General features: G+C 43.5%; 1 protein-coding gene across 1 annotated transcript; it reads right to left on the reverse strand.

Annotated features, from left to right (window-relative positions):
- Positions 1 to 2267: 2267 nt before the first annotated feature.
- Positions 2268 to 16571, reverse strand: LOC311227470 (D-serine dehydratase; the record flags this gene model as incomplete). Its single annotated transcript, XM_084313143.1, has 10 exons — positions 16490 to 16571; positions 15759 to 15924; positions 12977 to 13106; positions 10075 to 10225; positions 7927 to 8107; positions 6517 to 6635; positions 5364 to 5490; positions 3319 to 3381; positions 2677 to 2782; positions 2268 to 2357 (listed from the first exon to the last, which is right to left on the reverse strand). The coding sequence occupies exons 2-10, from the start codon at positions 15905 to 15907 to the stop codon at positions 2268 to 2270; spliced, it is 1116 nt and encodes a 371-aa protein (XP_084169269.1). The 5' UTR covers positions 15908 to 15924; positions 16490 to 16571.
- Between the last annotated feature and the right edge of the window lie 3328 nt (positions 16572 to 19899).

A 19899-nucleotide genomic window follows, 5' to 3' on the forward strand; every position in this document is an offset into this window, starting at 1 on the left:
GCTCTAATATGTCAACTAAATGAAACTATAATTTTGAAAATGGCTTTATCCAATGTTCAGATTTCTGTCCTGGAATTATATGCAAATTAGTGCATATTTAAGTAGATCATGCCTCATTTGCATATTTAAACATACAATTTCAGAAAACTTGTAATACAAAAAAGTCTTGTCTTAATATAAGTAATCAACTGGGGAAGTTTCATTGTGATATCTATTAGTTAATTTTTTTACCCTATTCACCTGCAGTGTCTCCCCTTAAGGACACAAGGGCCGATATAAACACAGAAATCCACCTTTCTCTGAGCTATCTAGTAACATCATGATAATAAGAACCGTTACGTGGACCTCAGATGGGAGGAGGCGGGACTTAGCGGGACACCTGGTCACCCTAATTGCGACCCATCCACAAAGACAACACACACAACCTGTTGTTCCTACCATTAAAAACTGAGTCTCAAACTTAAGACTTTCTCGTCTCTGTATAAAATAAATGTATAGGCTATGAATTCGCTTGCAGAATAATAATCTTTTTATTATTACACGAACGCATGTCGGTGTGTGTGTGTTTCGTATGCTATCGTTAATGAATAAATTACCAAAAAAACGCTCAGAAAACACAAATAATTTACTATCGAGTATCAATCCAAGACTGCATTTCATAAGGAAATCAAATGCAATGTCATCTTCTTCCTCCTCTTCCCCTTCTTCAAAAACCACTCTCAAAGAACACCTACGGGAGACTGCAATTCGAAACTGGCCTCTGTAAATGTCCTAACCCAACCCCCTCCAATGTACAGTAAATGACCAAGTATGGTTTTGTCAATATTCCAATGTACAGTATGACATATGACAATACATATGACCCACCCCTCACCCCCCCCCCCCCCCCCCTTTTATTACGTGTTGCATTGTGTTGTTGTTGTGCTCATGTCGAACATCGATGGTCTTTATAGCCGGGTTGCGTAAACAACACTGGCTCTTTGTTTGGAAGAAGTTCTTCAGGGCAGCAGTACTTCTTTCTATTGATTATACAAACGTTTTCGCTGCTATTTGTTTCCAGACATGTGCTGCCTGTAACGGGACTCCCTAACGGGTATCTCGTGTATAATAAACACACCCCTACCCATGTGTCCCCATGCTGTTTGATTGATTGATTGCAAACTTTATTAACAGATTGCAGAATGGGTACAGTACAGTACTTAAGCATTACATCACGCGCAGGAGTGGTTTGTGAACAATAAACCATGCCTAGGGGTGGTCGTTAGGCCCGAGCCTTGGGGCACCCCGCAGGTGAGGGGGGCCACAGAGGAAGTGAAGTCACCAAGTTGGACAGAGAAGGTCCGGTTGCATAAGTAGGACCGGAACCAGTCTAAGGCGGGGCCCCTAAGGCCTATGTGATGCTCGAGGCGAGCTAAAAGGATGTTGTGATCTACCATGTCAAAGGCGGCTGTGAGGTCAAGGAGTAGTAGTAGGGATGGGTTGCCTGCATCAGCAGCTGAAATCAGGTCATTTAAGACACGGAGGAGGGCCGTTTCAGTGCTGTGTCGTGGTTTAAAGCGAGATTGGAATTTATCATGAATGTTGTTGTGTTCAAGGAATGATTGTAGCTGTGTGTAGACTATGCACTCCAGGATTTTTGATAAAAATGGTAATTGTGAGATGGGTCTAAAATTTGCAAAGACAGAGGGATCGAGGTTGGGCTTCTTTATCCGGGGCTGGACCACAGCATGCTTGAAGGCAGCTGGGACACATCCAGTGCTGAGGCAGGCATTTAGTAGTGGTAATAATACGGGGAGGACAGAGTCAGGTACTTCCTTTAGGATGCGCGAGGGGAGTGCATCAGAGGGGCAGTTTGTTGGTCGCAGGTGTTTAATTATAGCATCGGAAAGGGAGGAGAGGGAGACCGGGGAAAACTGGTCAAAAACAGCAGGCAGTGGGTGGGGGGGAGGAAGAGGGAGAGAGATCTGAGGGCAGAGACTTTGCTGATGAAGAAATGTTGGAAGCCTTCACATGGAGCTAATGAGGGTACAACAGAGGGAGTGGCACAGGGGTTGATGAGGGAGTTTAGGACTTTGAACAAAGCCTGGGGTTTATTGGAACATTATAAGACATTTTAATACCCCGCAGATACACTGTCCAATGGTAAAAGAAAGAACCATAGGCAAAAATGTGTAACCAGGCGGGTCTCAAAGCGACTCCCCAGGTCTACTACACATAATAATTACACGTACACAAATCTCCTCATCCATCCCATGCTGGACCGTCGTTCACCACCCGCGCGTCGGTGTCCACTTCCCCACCAGACGACCCCCAGAGTGGATGTAGTAGACGGCGTGCATCATCGCCGTTGCACACGACTGCAGAAAAACCAAGAGACAAGACAACTAAAGTAACGATACAAAATACAACACTCTAATGTAAAAGTGAACGGGAATCCGTGTCGACTAGTAAACATACTAACGTGGTAGAGGGATTTAACCCTTTCACCACCACTCTACCAAATGGTTAACCCTTTCACGGTGACAATACAGACGGTTAACCCTTTCACTGCCACACGACAAAGGGTTAACCCTTTCACTGCCACACTACAGACGGTAACCGTCTGTAGTGTGGTAGTGAAAGGGTTAACCTTCTGTAGTGTGGTAGTGACAGGGTTAATGTGAGTAACATACTAACGTGGTAGGGGATTAAAGTGAGCAGAGAACCCAGTGGGTATTTGCCGTAGTCCAGTCCGCCGGAGATGGGCTCCACTCTGCCATGTTCCTGGGTCATAGACAACAGCCTACAGAGGGGTAAACGGAAAACGTCTCCGATTATTATATCAAATATGATATGACACAGTGTGCTCAATTCAATGAATGCCAGATGCTGAATTCTCAAAACGTAGTAAATGGAGGAGAAGAGTCCAGGAAACACTCCGATGTGATTTCCTCGTCACCATGTCGGATCATCACTTTGCCAGAAACCTCGCTGAAGAAGAAAAGCTTCTCGCCTCGAGTCAAATCGGAGCACCGTCTCTGTCATTTAGCTCATTATAGAAGCTGTGTTTTCTTCATCCTCTCCATCCTTTTCTACTCGTCAGTATTACATTATATAATATAGCATAATGGTAATTCTATTCAAAGCACCCTATGAGAATGCATACATTTTCAGCATCTGGTCGCAATCAAACCCCTACACTTGGAATTGTTAGTGACATACTTGAGAAGTAAAAGTCGGCCTGGACAAGGTCGTCAGCCACATACAGTAATTACTACTGTGTGACTGATATGCTATACATTGATTCTGCAGTGTGAGTACGGGTCGGTTTGGCATTACTTGAGATCCGAGTGTCCTTCAATCAGGGCGTATCCAGTTGACAATTTTCCAGCTCCATCCAAACTGAAAGGAATGAGTAAGAACAGGGAAATAGTTATGACAGTGTAAACCGCGACACGGTTTAAATCAAGTGTTTTACCAACATAGTACAATTAGGGCTGTCAGTTTATCGCGTTAATTAGATTAATTAATTACACAGCTAATTATCGCGTTATGAAAATTAACTCAAAATTAATAAAAAACATTAAATTTTTTTTTTTTATCTCATTCATTCCATAAGAACGTAGAATAAACATTTACAGACTCTTTTTTTAAATGGTTCATTTGCATTTTCTTGGTATCTGATTCTAGGGACATCTCAGGGAATGTATTCCCAGTGTCAGAAATACTGTCTCTGTTACTAGGAGTAAATTGTAATGAACCAAATGAGAATAGCAATTCAATTTTCTTTTTTTTCTTTTTTTTTGACTGTGAATAACACCATGCTCAAATTTACCAGACCTGACAAATCTAAGCAAATGAATAAAGGGAAGATGATTAAACAGAAGGTTTTGTAGATACATGTGACGGGGTCCTTCTCCTCTCCCCTCCAAACTCACACAAATGATGGCGTAGTCGAAAAGATTATCTTGGTGTTGTTTTATTTGCCGGCCATCCACGGTGCAGAGGTGACATTAGTTTACAAAAAGTGACAATCGAAATAAAAAAAATTACACTATACTACCTGGAATATCAAATGAGTTCCACAATAACTTCATTTGATAAACAGACAAAACTCTTACGGCACTTCCCTAAGTTACCTTCATTGTAACAGAGCAGGGCAAGAACCCCAAACCTTGGGCACGCAGCCCAATTCTGCCATCCGGACACATGCAATTTGAAATATGATTATAGAATATAAAATATCAGGCCTAAAATGGTTATGCTGTAATTAATTAGATTAATAAAAAAAATTATCGCCTGACAGCACTAAGTACAATACTAGTAGTCCAGTCCAGTCACAGTCGATCAGCAGTGCAACACTACTAGTACAGTACTATAGTACTAGAATAGTACCCGAGTCCAGTCCAGCCAGCCAATAGGCAGTGCAATACTACTAGTAATCCCTGAAATCCCTTGTGCAAAGCATCCACTTAGTTTTAATGTGATTCTAATATGTTTTAAATTACTTGATATGGTTTGAGTATATTATCTAGAATTTTGTGTAAATTGTTCAGCACTTTGTCAACTGCTGTTGTTTAAAATGTGCTATATAAATATTAAAACTGACTTGACTTGAATAGTACAGTACCATGGTACTATAATAGTACCCAAGTCCAGTCCAGCTATGATCTGTATTTTCTTTTATTTTATTTTTTTTTATTTTTTCTAATTTTTTATTTAACCTTTATTTACCCAGGCAAGCAAGTAGGAACAAATTCTTATATACCAAAAGCAGCCTGACCAAAGATCAAAAGCCTTTTGAGGGGGGGGGGCTGCATGTACATAACAAGGTTATGTACATGCATACAAGTAAAAAAATTTATAAAAAATTACAGTAGAAATAGTATACAAGGAAAATGACAATAAATAAGGGAGAGAGAAGGAGAGAGAGAGGGAAAAAGAGAAAGGGAGAGTGAGAACCAGAGGGAGAGAGAGAGAGAAGAAAAGGGGAGATGCACAGATAATGTTTACATTTAGAATGCCTTGTCGAATGCATCCAGTGAAATGAACACATCAATGCATACTTTTATTGTCAAAAGTATGCATAATGTTGTGTTAATTCCACGACAAGAGATATGTATAGTTAGTTACCTGAAATTGTCTAGTTTTTAACCCTTTCACCGCCGCACTACCAAACGGTTAACCCTTTCACTGCGACAATACACAGAAGGTTAACCCTTTCACTGCCACACAACAGCCGGTTAACCCTTTCACTGCCACACAACAGAAGGTTAACCCTTTACTATCAAACCGACGGCAAGAGAAATTAAGAGTTGGACAATATCGGTATATCTGATATCGGTAAAAAAGCCAATATCGAACCTCCCTAACTATAATACTACCTGAGTCCGGTCCAGCCACAGTCGATCAGTAGTTGATTCCTGTGTGGACAGTGTCCGATGACTCGTGTCAAAACACGCACAGCTACATCCTCCAGACGGCATGAGCCGATCACTGACTGCTGCATGTCTGAAAAGAGCCATACAGAGAATCTATGATGTATAATGTTATTGACATTATGCTTTGCTAATCTTATTTAACACGCACATGCCAAACCCTCATACCTGCATATACCTGCATGTGCACACACACACACACACACGCATGCACGCACTCACTCACACATTATGCATGCACATGCACATGCACACTCAAACACACACACACACACACACACATACATGTAACGGAGGTACCGCAGTATATCCACAGTCACGGGTACAAGTAGTGACGTGGCTGTGGATGGTAAGCGGTACTGCAAGTAAACTCACTCCCCAGAGGCATCCAGACCCGGAAGCAAGCAGTGAATTCACTTCTTGCTTAGTGGTCTGTGATGCCGCCCGCGACGCCGGCGTCCGGGGTTCAACTCCCACTCAGGGCGATCCCTTAACAGGGGTCGAATCGACTTTAAACACAACGCAGACAAGATCACACCGGCTACATGTGGTGCCGTTAGACCCGGATGCCCTGGGTGGTGTGAGTTTAGTGGGGTGAGTGTAACGGAGGTACCGCAGTATATCCACAGTCACGGGTACAAGTAGTGACGTGGCTGTGGATGGTAAGCGGTACTGCAAGTAAATTCACTCCCCAGAGGCATCCAGACCCGGAAGCAAGCAGTGAATTCACTTCTTGCTTAGTGGTCTGTGATGCCGCCCGCGACGCCGGCGTCCGGGGTTCAACTCCCACTCAGGGCGATCCCTTAACAGGGGTTGAATCGACTTTAAACACAACGCAGACAAGATCACACCGGCTACATACACACACACACTTTTTTGTAGATCTGGTAGGCCTATGTCATAAATGTCTGGATCTGTATGTCATGTATGTCATATGTTATGATTAATTGAAAATGGGGGACCCTGATGTAAACAAGACGAAAGTCTTTCTCTGGTCTGCATCCCCTGAACAATTGTGTGTATATTGAGCCGTACTGTATTGTACCCATTCTGCAATCTGTTAATAATAAAGTTTTCAATCAATCAATCAATCACATACCATAGAAGACGTAGTTTCCTGGATGCACCTCACTGAGCCGGGCCATGTCTTTAACTGGATGGCTACAGGAGGGGGTGGAGCCCATGCTGGACTTACAGGTGATGCCGAGACACTTCAGTCTGAAGAGAAACCAGAGATGTTCCCAAAACCACTCAATCAATCAATCAATCTAACACATCAAGGTCAATTCGATCAAAACAATCTACGTGTTAGGATTCTATTTGACTGCAGGATTCAATCTCCAATCGGCTCTATCAGCTCGTCTATTTGAATGGTGCTCCTGGGAGGAGACTACAAGGAGACTACAAGGAGACTACAAGGTTTCTACGTGAAGCCTTCCAAACTGGTCATCACCCTGTTTGATGACATTGAATGTCAGGCTTTTGAATACCTTTTAACACTTTGAGTGCCACTCACGAGATTTCTCTGGTTTTTAATAGTGACGTAGAATGCCACTCACGAGATTTCTCGTATTTTTTTTTTTATTTTTTTTTTTGCGATCTGAAAAATTATTGCATCACCCGAGCCTACCCGAGTATAGCCGAGGGGCGCCGTCGATCACTGTGGAAAAAAGCGCCCCCTGTCGTCTCCCAGATGACATAAGTGATTTTGGAATGGACTCAATGAAAATGAATGGGGAAAAAAATCCGGTACTCCACATTTTCCAGTTCACTGATCCAGCCGGGGTTACCAGAGTTCATTCTGGAGCCTCAGAGCCCCGCGGATCATGGAGTTCTACTGTATCGCGTTGGATCCATACACGTATCGATTTTTTCAAATGGTGATCAGGAATTGGAATATACCAGTTGGATACCATCTGATGTCAGGTAAGGACTCTATGTTATCAGTGGTAGGATAATCAGAGTAAGTTTGATGAAGTTATAAGCTGTTTTGTGAAATGTCTTCTTTCGGTTTCACTGTAAAAGTCCGTGATGAAATCAACGGAGCGATTATCAGTGCGCGGCCGTAATGTGCTTGCGTGCACGTATAATATTGATCATCTAGCGTTTATTTGAAAACGATTCATAAAAAGGCCGACGAATATCAACGTTGTGGAATATTCCACTAAAAGACGATTTTCATAGAATGCTCCAGAATGAGCTGTTTTTTATATCAAAACGGGGGCTTTTCTAACTGCTCTGAAACGGAAACGACGTGATACAAAAACAATCTGCCTTCACAGCACTGACTGGAAAATAGTCTTTGATAATGCGATGGGCAGATTAGACACATAGCCATAATTTAAAACATAGATTAGGCGATATTAACGTTAACATTGGCGCCGATGGTGGCATTCAAGCTGTAAAACGGAAAACCAGGCGTGGCGCTCAAAGTGTTAAGTCTTTAAATTGAGAATTCTGAATTTATGCTCACAGAACTAGTGTTACAAGGCCAACGATCATGTCTTACTTATCCATGAACTGAAGCGTTAACGAGGTGGTTTCCTGGGCAACCGCCTGTATTTGCTCCTCCCCTCTGCAGTTATAAGTGTTGCCGCAGTGGGCGTATACTCCGGTCAGCTCCACCCCCTCCGTCTCAGAGATGGCTTGGGCCAGTGTCAGTGCCTCTGGCTCAGAGTGCAACACACCCGCTAGGGGAACAGAACACACGGCTCTCAATAGGTTCTGGGGGACGTGTCCGATCGGATCAAGGCCGCGGTCCCACCACAGTCAGGAGTCAGGACAGACTTTTTATTTTTTATTTTATTTGTCACGTATAAAGTACAAGTACATGATAGTAAAATGCTTGGTTATGTACTATGATGACCATCCTGAAATTGTGCTTCATACAGTAAAAAAGAATAAATACCAAACACTATACAAGATATACTATAATATTTTGTATAATATTATATATATATATATTTTGTTGTATATATTGTAAACATAAAACATAAAGTTTGGATATTTGTGTTTGGTAGATTATTTCTCTGTTGTAACAATGCTTCTTGGCAATAGATTTTATACCGTTGGAAAGCCTGTTTATTTACCTTTTAAATGGTGCCCCATTTGTAAGGAACATGCATTTGTGGGATGAGTATATGGGTTGCGCCCATGAAAGATGTGACAAATCTCATTCAAACAGCTTATTCTGCGGTTGCTATTGACTCTTGTTTGGTGGATTGGATGATTGAAGTCTATCAGTAACAAGGAAGAAACAAGACATATTGGCAATTTTACAATTGATTAATTTAACAAACAGTCAGGAGCCTCAGTCAGTAGCGTGTGGAAGAACCATACACAGCCACAACAGCCTGGCACCTCACCTCCTCATGCTGGACACCAGTGTGGTCACACACTGCTGTGGGATGGCATTCTACTCCTCAACCAGGATTTGTCGCAACTCTCAAGTCAGCCAATGTGGTTGTGTTGGTCACCCTAGCACGAACAGCACGCCTAATAAGCTGATCCCACAAGTGTTCAATTGGGTTGAGGTCAGGACTGTTGGCAGGTCATTCCATTCTCTCTACTCCCAAATGCTGGAGGTAGTCTCTGGATGGAGTTCGGTCCCAGACTGGAGATATGGGATGGCCACTGGTAGGGGGTAGGTGTGGGAAAGTGACCATAGCTCAGTGTAGGAAGGTCAGATCGAGGTCCATATCTGAGCTCCGGGCCGGTGGGCTAGGGTGGGAAAAATCGGATCCGGGATTCGGCTCCCATCAGTCGGGCACTGGTAGGGGGTAGGTGTGGGAAAGTGACCATAGCTCAGTGTAGGAAGGTCCGATCGAGGTCCATATCTGAGGAGGTGCCCGGCTGTTGTGGCTGTGTGTGGTTCTTCCACACGCTACTGAGGCCCCTGACTGTTATTAATAAGTTGTAAAATTGCCAATATGTCTCGTTTTTCTTCCTTGTTACTGATAGACTTCAATCATCCAATCCACCAAACAAGAGTCAATAGCAACAACAGAATAAGCTGTTTGAATAAGATTTGTCACATTTTTCATGGGCGCAACCCATATACTCATCCCACAAATGCATGTTCCTTACAAATGGGGCACCATTTAAAAGGTAAATAAACAGGCTTTCCAACCGGTATAAAATGTATTGCCAAGAAGCATTGTTACAACAGAGAAATAATCTACCAAACACAAATGTCCAAACTTTATGTTTTATGTTTATATTAGGGCTGTCAAAATGAATGCTTTAACTTTATTATTTATTATTATTTAAAGCATTAAAATAAATGTATCTAGATTAATCTATGGAGTGAAAAATCTTCAATGTTCTGAACTTTCAGCAGTATATTTTCTTGTTCGGATATAAGAGTCAATAGCTGAGTCAATGTTGATGGTTTTGTTGAACATTTGTATTTCACAGGAGAGAAACTGTATTCAAAGAAAGCTATTAAAATAGTCTTTGAATCTAAATATACTTTCTTTGTGTTGATTTTACATTAATTCCATGATTTTACTCAAGTAAATATCTGTTACAAGCTTCGGTCTTAAGTAGAAAAATGCTATTTTTAATCTAGATTAATTACAGAAAAGTGTGAGATTAATTAGTTAATTTTCTTTAATCTATTGACAGCCTTAGTTTATATACAATTCAATGCTCCTACCTCTTCCGTTACCACAGTCTAGTTTGAGCCAGACGTGCCACAGCAGTCCGTCTCTCAGTGGTCTCTTCCTGAGCCGCTCCAGAGCGTCCGGGTGGTCCAGTAACACCTGGAACAGACTCAAACTCTCTGACAGATGTGCACAGCGCTCCACCTACACACACACACACACACACACACACACACACACACACAGAACATCCTAAATTAGTTAAAGGAACACGCCAACATTATGGGAAATGCGCTTACCGTCTTCTCCAAAGTCAGACAAGAAGATGGAGACCAATTTCCTTTTACAGATACCAATCTGTGCGTTCAGTAGAAAGCTATCCGACGTCTAGCCAGTCTAGCTAAGCACAAATGAATGGAAGCAGATAGGGACCAGCGAGCCTAGCCTAAAACACCTCTCCCAGAGTTTTATGCTATTAGGCTAGTGGTCTGTGTCCGCTTCCATTCATTTGTGCTAAGCTAAGCTAGCTAGCAGCCGGATAGCTTTCTACTGAACGCACAGCGAGGGAATTGGTATCTATCTTCTTGTCTGACTCTGGAGAAGATGGTAAGCACATTTCCCATAATGTTGGCGTGTTCCTTTAATGAGGAACCTGTTTTCGCCTGTTTTATACTACTATCACCGGCATCTAAGAAGGGAGATCCCCCCTTGAACGACCCTTCTAAGGTTTCTCCCCTCCACATTGCCTGTGGTGCTTTTTTTCCTATTTGGATTTCATGGTGTTTTTTGTTTTGTTCTTGATCTATCGTGATGTTTCTTCTTGACTTGTTTAAAGAAGACCTGTCCGGCCCATGGGGACATTAACGTGTGTTGTCGGGCTTTACAAATACATTTGATTTGATTTGATTTTTTTTTTTTTTTCAAATAGTTTTTCTTTATTTTCCCTTTTCAACATGAAACAAGACAATACAATACAATAACAATACTAATAAACAAGACATCACAGGACAATAACAGTAATAATAATAATAATAATAATAACGACAATGACAAAACCATCAGTTAAATCAGAATAATGAAAAATAAAATAGTCATGTATAAATTAAATATATAAATTAATAAGAATATATATATATATACATATACATACACACATACATATATATACATATATACATGCATATACCCACATGTATGTACCATAAGGCGAGATTACTTGAGCACCCGTCATCTCCAGTATCGACAACCAAGGTCCCTACCCCGTGAGGATCCCAAATCCGGCGCCCCAGCGAGCCAGAGCATCATGCCTCTTTAACACTCCGACTCACCAAGACCTCGAATCAGGGGCCCCCACCAGTCCGAGAACGCGTCTTGTTTGCTTTTCTCATATTTTTATATTCAGAGTTAATGATATTGTTTACACTGTTCATTTTTTCTCATACGTATTTTTAAATAAACAATACTAAATAATAACAACAATGACAACAACAACATCATTGTTATACAACAGACAGGCCTCTTACGCGTCTGTTGTACAACTTCTTCCACTAGGGAAACCCACCTCCAAAAAATACACAACCGGGGATAGACATCCCAAGACCCCCGGCCCCCACCCCTCCCCCTACCAAACAGCAAAACCACCAATCGATACGGCCAGCGACAGCATGCGGATATATTCACATACCGCCACTAGCCGTATCAATCAACAGCCCCTCTGCTCAATCGAGAAAACAGCGGAGACCAAAGGTCCCGGAACATCCACCCCCGGCCGCGCTCCTCCAAGGTCAATCTCTCCAATGGAAGAAGCTGGGATATCTGATCTTGAAACATCTCAAAAGTGGGCGAAGAGTCATTTTTCCAAAACAGGAGAATACATTTCTTGGCAAAGTATGTTATAACAATCAGCAGTCTATATTTTTTTGGATCCATCTGGATCTCTGGTAATTCATTAAGTAAATAGGCACATGGGGACAAGTCAAATTCCGTTTCTAATACAGATTTTGTAAATAAATGAATACAATTCCAGAATCGTTTTAGTTTATCACAGTGCCAAAACATGTGTAGAAATGTTCCTTCGTTAGTTTTACATCTAGGACAGTTTATTGAATTATCTCTAGACATTTTATGCATTTTTATTGGAGTTAAATACAATTTATGGATAAATTTAAAATTTGCTTCTTTGATTTTGTTACTTGTAAATGGAAAGTGTATTCTATCACAAATATTTAGCCATGTATTTTCTACAAATTTCATGGTTAGGTGACGTCTGTCTCCCAGATCCTCAACAAAGGCAAAAAAGATGAGTGACATTCTTTGGATTTGATTTGATTAATGAGAGAGTCAGGGTATGATAGACTAGGGGGGTCATGGAGGTGCAGGTAAACGGGCCATGGTGTAGGTGCGGCCGGGTAGCGCAGCGGACTAAGCGTCTGTCTACCACCACAGAGACAGTGGGATCGGATCCAGCTGTGGTGCCTCCGGCTTGGCCGACCGTCCATACTAACACGATTGGCTGTGTTAGCGGGTGGGAAGCCGGCGAGGGTGGGTCCTGGTCGTTGTAAAACAGTGACTCCTACAGATCGGTCGGGGCGCCTGCACAGCAAGGTCGGGTCCTGGGAGAGGTAGTGTGATCCTTCCACACGTTACACTCCCCCAGTGAGAGTCCGCGCTGCCAGGTGAAAATAAGTGGGGATTGGCTACACATGTGTCGGAGGAAGCATGTGATAGTCTCCGCCCTCCCAGACCGACGGTAGGGGGCAGAGTGCGCAACCACCAGGAAGGGGATTGGGAATTGGCATAACGACATAACAATGGGATGGGAGAAAAACAGAAAGGGGGAAAAAGATAAAGTAAATTTTTTTTTCAACAGGCCATGGTGTGCTTTTCCCGCTGGGAGGTGGTGTGTGGACGGACGGGGGACACTAGATTATGTAGGATATGGCAGATTGTGATTACCTTATCAAAAGGAATCGAGTATGCATAGAGGATGTCGTCAAATCCATGGTCGCCATAGAAACGGGCTTCGGCCAGTGTGGAAACAACTATACACCTCCGGGTTCCACCTGTCATTATATCAGCACACTCGCTTCACACACACACACACACACACACACACACACACACACACACACACACACACACACACACACACACACACACACACACACACACACACACACACACACACACACACACACACACACACACACACACACACACACACACACACACACACACACACACACACACACACACACACACACACACACACACACACACACACACACACACACACACACACACACACACACACACACACACACACACACACACACACACACACACACACACACACACACACACACACACACACACACACACACACACACACACACACACACACACACACACACACACACACACACACACACACACACACACACACACACACACACACACACACACACACACACACACACACACACACACACACACACACACACACACACACACACACACACACACACACACACACACACACACACACACACACACACACACACACACACACACACACACACACACACACACACACACACACACACACACACACACACACACACACACACACACACACACACACACACACACACACACACACACACACACACACACACACACACACACACACACACACACACACACACACACACACACACACACACACACACACACACACACACACACACACACACACACACACACACACACACACACACACACACACACACACACACACACACACACACACACACACACACACACACACACACACACACACACACACACACACACACACACACACACACACACACACACACACACACACACACACACACACACACACACACACACACACACACACACACACACACACACACACACACACACACACACACACACACACACACACACACACACACACACACACACACACACACACACACACACACACACACACACACACACACACACACACACACACACACACACACACACACACACACACACACACACACACACACACACACACACACACACACACACACACACACACACACACACACACACACACACACACACACACACACACACACACACACACACACACACACACACACACACACACACACACACACACACACACACACACACACACACACACACACACACACACACACACACACACACACACACACACACACACACACACACACACACACACACACACACACACACACACACACACACACACACACACACACACACACACACACACACACACACACACACACACACACACACACACACACACACACACACACACACACACACACACACACACACACACACACACACACACACACACACACACACACACACACACACACACACACACACACACACACACACACACACACACACACACACACACACACACACACACACACACACACACACACACACACACACACACACACACACACACACACACACACACACACACACACACACACACACACACACAGAGAGGATGATATGGACATGAATGTAACCCATTGAGCTTTGCCAGCCAATACAAAGGAAACTATAAAAGAAAGAAGGGTCGGAGTGGCTGGGTGGCGCAGCGGAGATTGCGCTCGTCACCAATGCAAGAGACTCCGGTCTCGAATCCCGGCGTCAGCATTGCCTCCGGCTTGGGCCAGTCGTCATACTATCTCAATTGGCAGAGGTAGCGGGTGGAAGTCGATGGGTGGGGATTTGGACGTTGTGGACAGCGACTCCTACAGGTCGGTTGGGGGACGCCTGCACAGCAGAGACAGGAAGTAGCGGGGGTAGTGTGAGCCTCCCATGCGTTACACCTCGCCACTGAGAGTCCGCGCTGTCTGGTGAAAAGATGCGACAGGCTGCCTCCTCGTGTACCGGAGGGGACACGTGATGCAAGGCTTCTATCCTCCCTACGACCGACCAGTGGGAGGCATAGTCGAGCAACGTTCAAGACAGGGGAGGGGAGAATTGGAAATACGAAATTGGGATGGGAGGAAAAAAATAGAAAAATGAGAAAAAGTGGATAAAAAAAGAAAGAAGTGTCATCACGTCATAAATACCAGCGTTCTGTGCTCTTCTTGGTGCCAGACTTTGGTGCCAGTTCTAATGAAGCCTGTATTAAGATTCTAAATATACCAGCTATCTGAGGAAATATACATCAACCAATATATCAAACGTTAGCTAGCTAGTTAACAATGCAACAAATTGCTGATGATTCTGACACCCGAGGTAATAAACCGGTTATAAACGAGGTGACTGATCCCATTCAACTGAAAATGTCCACACTTGGCACCAATGTGGGTTCACACCTTAACAGTGACGCGATGACCCTTCCTTCTTTTATAGTTTCCTTGACCGATACCAGGAAATGGAGCGTTAGTCTACTATGTCAATTTTGTTTGTGGGAAAAAAACAGAAAAGAAAAGGAAAAAGACTCTTCATGTGATTTCATTGTTTGTCAAATCTTGAAAATAATTGTTTTTCACAATTTCCAGCAAATTATGCTTTCCAAATACAGGATATGTAAAAATTACAAATTAAATAATTATAATAACACTTGTATTTGTATTAGCATTCTCTCTGCACAGCTGTATGTGTGTGCAGGTCGGTGATGTACGTTCATTCATACATGGTCTTATGGGTCTTCATATGGGGTCTAAGCTGGACTCCCATTTTTTGACAGCGTTCAATCATCCTCTGTGCATTTCTCTTCACGATGTCCAGATCCACCACCAGAGCAGGACTACACAGCTCTGATATGGCCATAGATTCCTCCATACTGATGCCACTGCCCACTGGAAACCAACACACACACACACGCACACACACACACACACGCACACAAGCACGCACGCACACACACACATTATTAATTGAAAATGGGGGACCCTGATGTAAACAAGACGAAAGTCTCTGGTCTGCATCCCCTTAATTAACAATTGTGTGTATTGAGCCGTACTGTATTGTACCCATTCTGCAATCTGTTAATAAAGTTTTCAATCAATCAATTCAAACACACACACACACACACACACACTAGCAAACACAAACAATAGCCATGCAATTAAATCATTGTACATGACTGAGCCCATTTTAAGTCTAACTAATGCAAAATATGACTAATGGCTTCTATTCTTCTTCAATTCTACGGTCTCAGAGATACTTTCTCAGAGATACATTTTCAATTCACTATGAATTGAAAATGGGGGACCCTGATGTAAACAAGACAAACGTCTTTCTCTGGTCTGCATCCCCTTAACAATTGTGTGTATTGAGCCGCCGTACTGCATTTAATTGTACCCATTCTGCAATCTGTTATAAAGTTTCATTCTAACGTCCCCAGAGAAGTCCTTTACTCACAGCGGTCTCAAGATATTTGCAGACTTGCAGGTTTAGATCGTCGTGCTTTGGCGAATATAGAGAGAGACCTTTGATATCTTGCAAGTTGCCCAGGACTGGTTTGCAATGGTCACTCAGTAGACCTTTGATCTCTTGCAAGTTGCCCAGGACTGGTTTGCAATAGTCAGTGGTCAGTCACGGGTGTTTTGGTTCATTCGTTTCTACGGTGTCCTTGCGAGGTCAAACAACGTCCGCAACTAGAACGCTGAAAACACATTTATAGGACATGGCTTGAGTTAATTACATTCTAAACCCAGGCAGACTTTTCTCACAGCAACCCCACTGTGATTTGTGCAGATTTCTACGACATATTTGGCAGTTTGGAACGCCGTGTTTTATTGTATCCTAACAACAACATCAAAGACACAACACATTCCAAAGGACACAGCATATAATATATTGGCTGCATAATAAAGTTATTTATGGTTCACTGTCTAAATTATTCTGAAATTGTCCCCCATAGGCTAGTATTAAAAGTATAATTTTGACAGTTGAAATTACGTTTACTGGTTTGGATTACTCTGTCTGTCCACCAGAGGGCATCAGATATACAGAGAGAGAGAGATTGATTGATTGAAAAGTTTATTAACAGATTGCAGAATGGGTACAGTACAGTACATCTCAATACATACAATTGTTAAGGGGATGCAGACCAGAGAAAGACTTTCGACTTGTTTACACCAGGGTCCCCCATTTTCAATTCATCGTAACATATATGACATACATGACATACAGATAGACAGTACTGCTACATCTATACATTTATGACATATCAGATTTGCAAATACAGTACTGTTTGTGATACAAAAGTGTCCAGAAAAGGAGTGTATATACATTTGGCGTAGAAACTGTACATTGGAGGAGGTTGGTGGGGTGGGGTTGGGTGAGGGCTGTACATTGGGTTGGGTAGGGGACACACACACATTTTACACTGTACATTGGAATATTGACAAAGCCTTACTTGGTCATTTACTGTACAACTAGGTTAGGACATTTGTAGGGGCCAGTTTCGAATTGCAGTCTCACGTAGGTGTTTTTTGAGAGTGTTTTTGAAGGTGGGTAGTGATACACATTCCTTTACAGCTTTAGGCAGGGCGTTCCACATTGATGTGGCATAATTGCGAAACGTGTTTAGTCCCTTGTTTGAGCCGAATCTGGGTTTTACATGATTTGTGGAGCTCCCTCTGGTGTTGTGATCGTGGTATTCACTGACCTTTGGGAAGTATTTTGACATGTACATGGGTACCTTGGTCGCGTAGTGTATCTTGTAGACCAGGCCCATTGCAAGTTGCTGTACTCTGTCGTCTACTCTAAGCCATCCTAGGTTGTCAAAGTGGGCAGGGGTGAGGTGGGTTCTAGGAGTCAGGTCCAGTAGTAGTCTGACTAGCTTGTTTTGAGATGTTTGTAATTTGTTTTTTAGTGCCTTTGAGGTGCTTTGGTACCATGAGGTGCAAGCATAGTCGTAGTACCCTTGAATGAGTGCTCCTGCTAGAGTCTTCAGGGTATTCTTGTTTACCAGAGAGGAGATCCGGTACAAGAATCGCGTTCGTTGGTTGACTTTTTTTATTACATTGGATGCCATTTTGTCACAGGAAAGATTAGCCTCTAGGATGGAACCCAGGTAGGTAATTTCATCTTTCCTTGTGATAATATTGTCACCCACTGTAACCGAGAAGCCGTCGGTCTTGCTGAGTTTGTTATTTGAACCGAAGAGAATGGACTCTGTTTTGCCCATGTGTAATGATAGTTTGTTGTCGGCGAGCCATATGCAGATTTTGCCTAGTTCCGAGCTGAGGGCTTTTTCAACCTGTAACTTGTTCTTGTCAGAGACCAGCAGGGCTGAGTCGTCCGCAAACAGGAACAAGTTGCAGTCACAAGCTGACGACATGTCATTTGCATAAATTAGGAATAGTAGCGGTCCTAGTATGCTTCCTTGTGGAACACCACAGCTCACTGTGGTGAGAGAGAGAGAGAGAGAGAGAGAGAGAGAGAGAGAGAGAGAGAGAGAGGGAGGTAAGATTGGGGCAGTTGTTGATTGATTGATTTGTATTAACAGATGGCAGAATGGGTACAATACAGCTAGCTCAATACACACAATTGTTAAAACTATTCCATCTAGACATACCAGATCTACAAATATACAGTACTGTTTATGAGTACAAGAAGAGTCTAAAAAGAGAGTATATACATTTGAGGGGGAAGAAACTGTACATTGTTATGGGACAGAGATTGCTTCCTCATCTGTGAGATATGTAATGTGTGTGTGTGTGTGTGTGTGTGTGTGTGTGTGTGTGTGTGTGTGTGTGTGTGTGTGTGTGTGTGTGTGTGTGTGTGTGTGTGTGTGCGCATGTGTGCGTGCATGTGTAGACACCTGAATATGTCTAACCGTAATTCAATGTGTCTAACTCTAACTCCTTGTATTCTACTGTGTTCACGATAACGTTGTGTAACTGGACTGTCGCCAGGGGGAGCTGGTGCGACGTTGGGCTGGTGGCAACAGGTGAGGAAGAGGTTGGTAGGAAGGAGGAGCTGGATACACAGGACTTTCTCTTCGTCGTTTTCCACTGAAGCAAGAGGACGTGTGGACGAAGGGCTCCTGATACTAAAGACACGTGAAATACGACTCCTGCCACGGTGTGGGATAGTAACGTCGTATGCGACAGTTTAGCTTCCCAGTATAGTGCTTAGGGTACGTTTGAACCAAGAAGAAGACGTTCTACTGCCGGACTGTACTGTGGATATTCCACGCGCTGCGTTTAGGAATGTATAGGCGAGAGGCTAGGGGGTCGCACTGACCACAGCTTAGCTTCAAGTATAGGACTAGTAACCTGGTTAGCTCCATGCGTCGCCACGCCGTTTCCAGTCCTCGAAGCAGACGCCGCCGCCCGACGGCACGGGGCTCTATTCGCCTGCAGCCTGCACCTGTTTACCACCAGCCCAGCCAGCTCTCCTGTGTATCACGTGGGCCCGTTTGACGGCCAACCCACGCCCCAAACATTCGTTGTGGGGACGGAACAGCACTCGGTTGGTACACTCACACCAGGTACTGTTAGCGCTCCCAGCGCTCTGGAACATTATCGGCAAACATTCTCCTTTTCGAGAGCATGCCCTCTAAGGGCGAAGAGAATAAATACTTTGAGCTGGCACGTGCACCAGTGACTAGGGGCGCTCCAACGTTTGTTGTTTTAGTTAATGCCGGCTTAGACAGGTATTTGGTTTCAGTGTGGGCCCACGCGAGTGTATTTGTTGTGTTGTGTTATTGTGTGGTGCATATGGCACAATTGGTATATTGATGTACATGGAAAGCGTATTAACCCTGACGGGGGCTTGTTCATGTAAATACCCAATTAACACTAAAAGGAGAGGCGTAT

Source organism: Notolepis coatsorum, assembly GCF_963971535.1.
Source record: "Notolepis coatsorum genome assembly, chromosome: 4".
NCBI lineage: Eukaryota > Metazoa > Chordata > Actinopteri > Aulopiformes > Paralepididae > Notolepis > Notolepis coatsorum.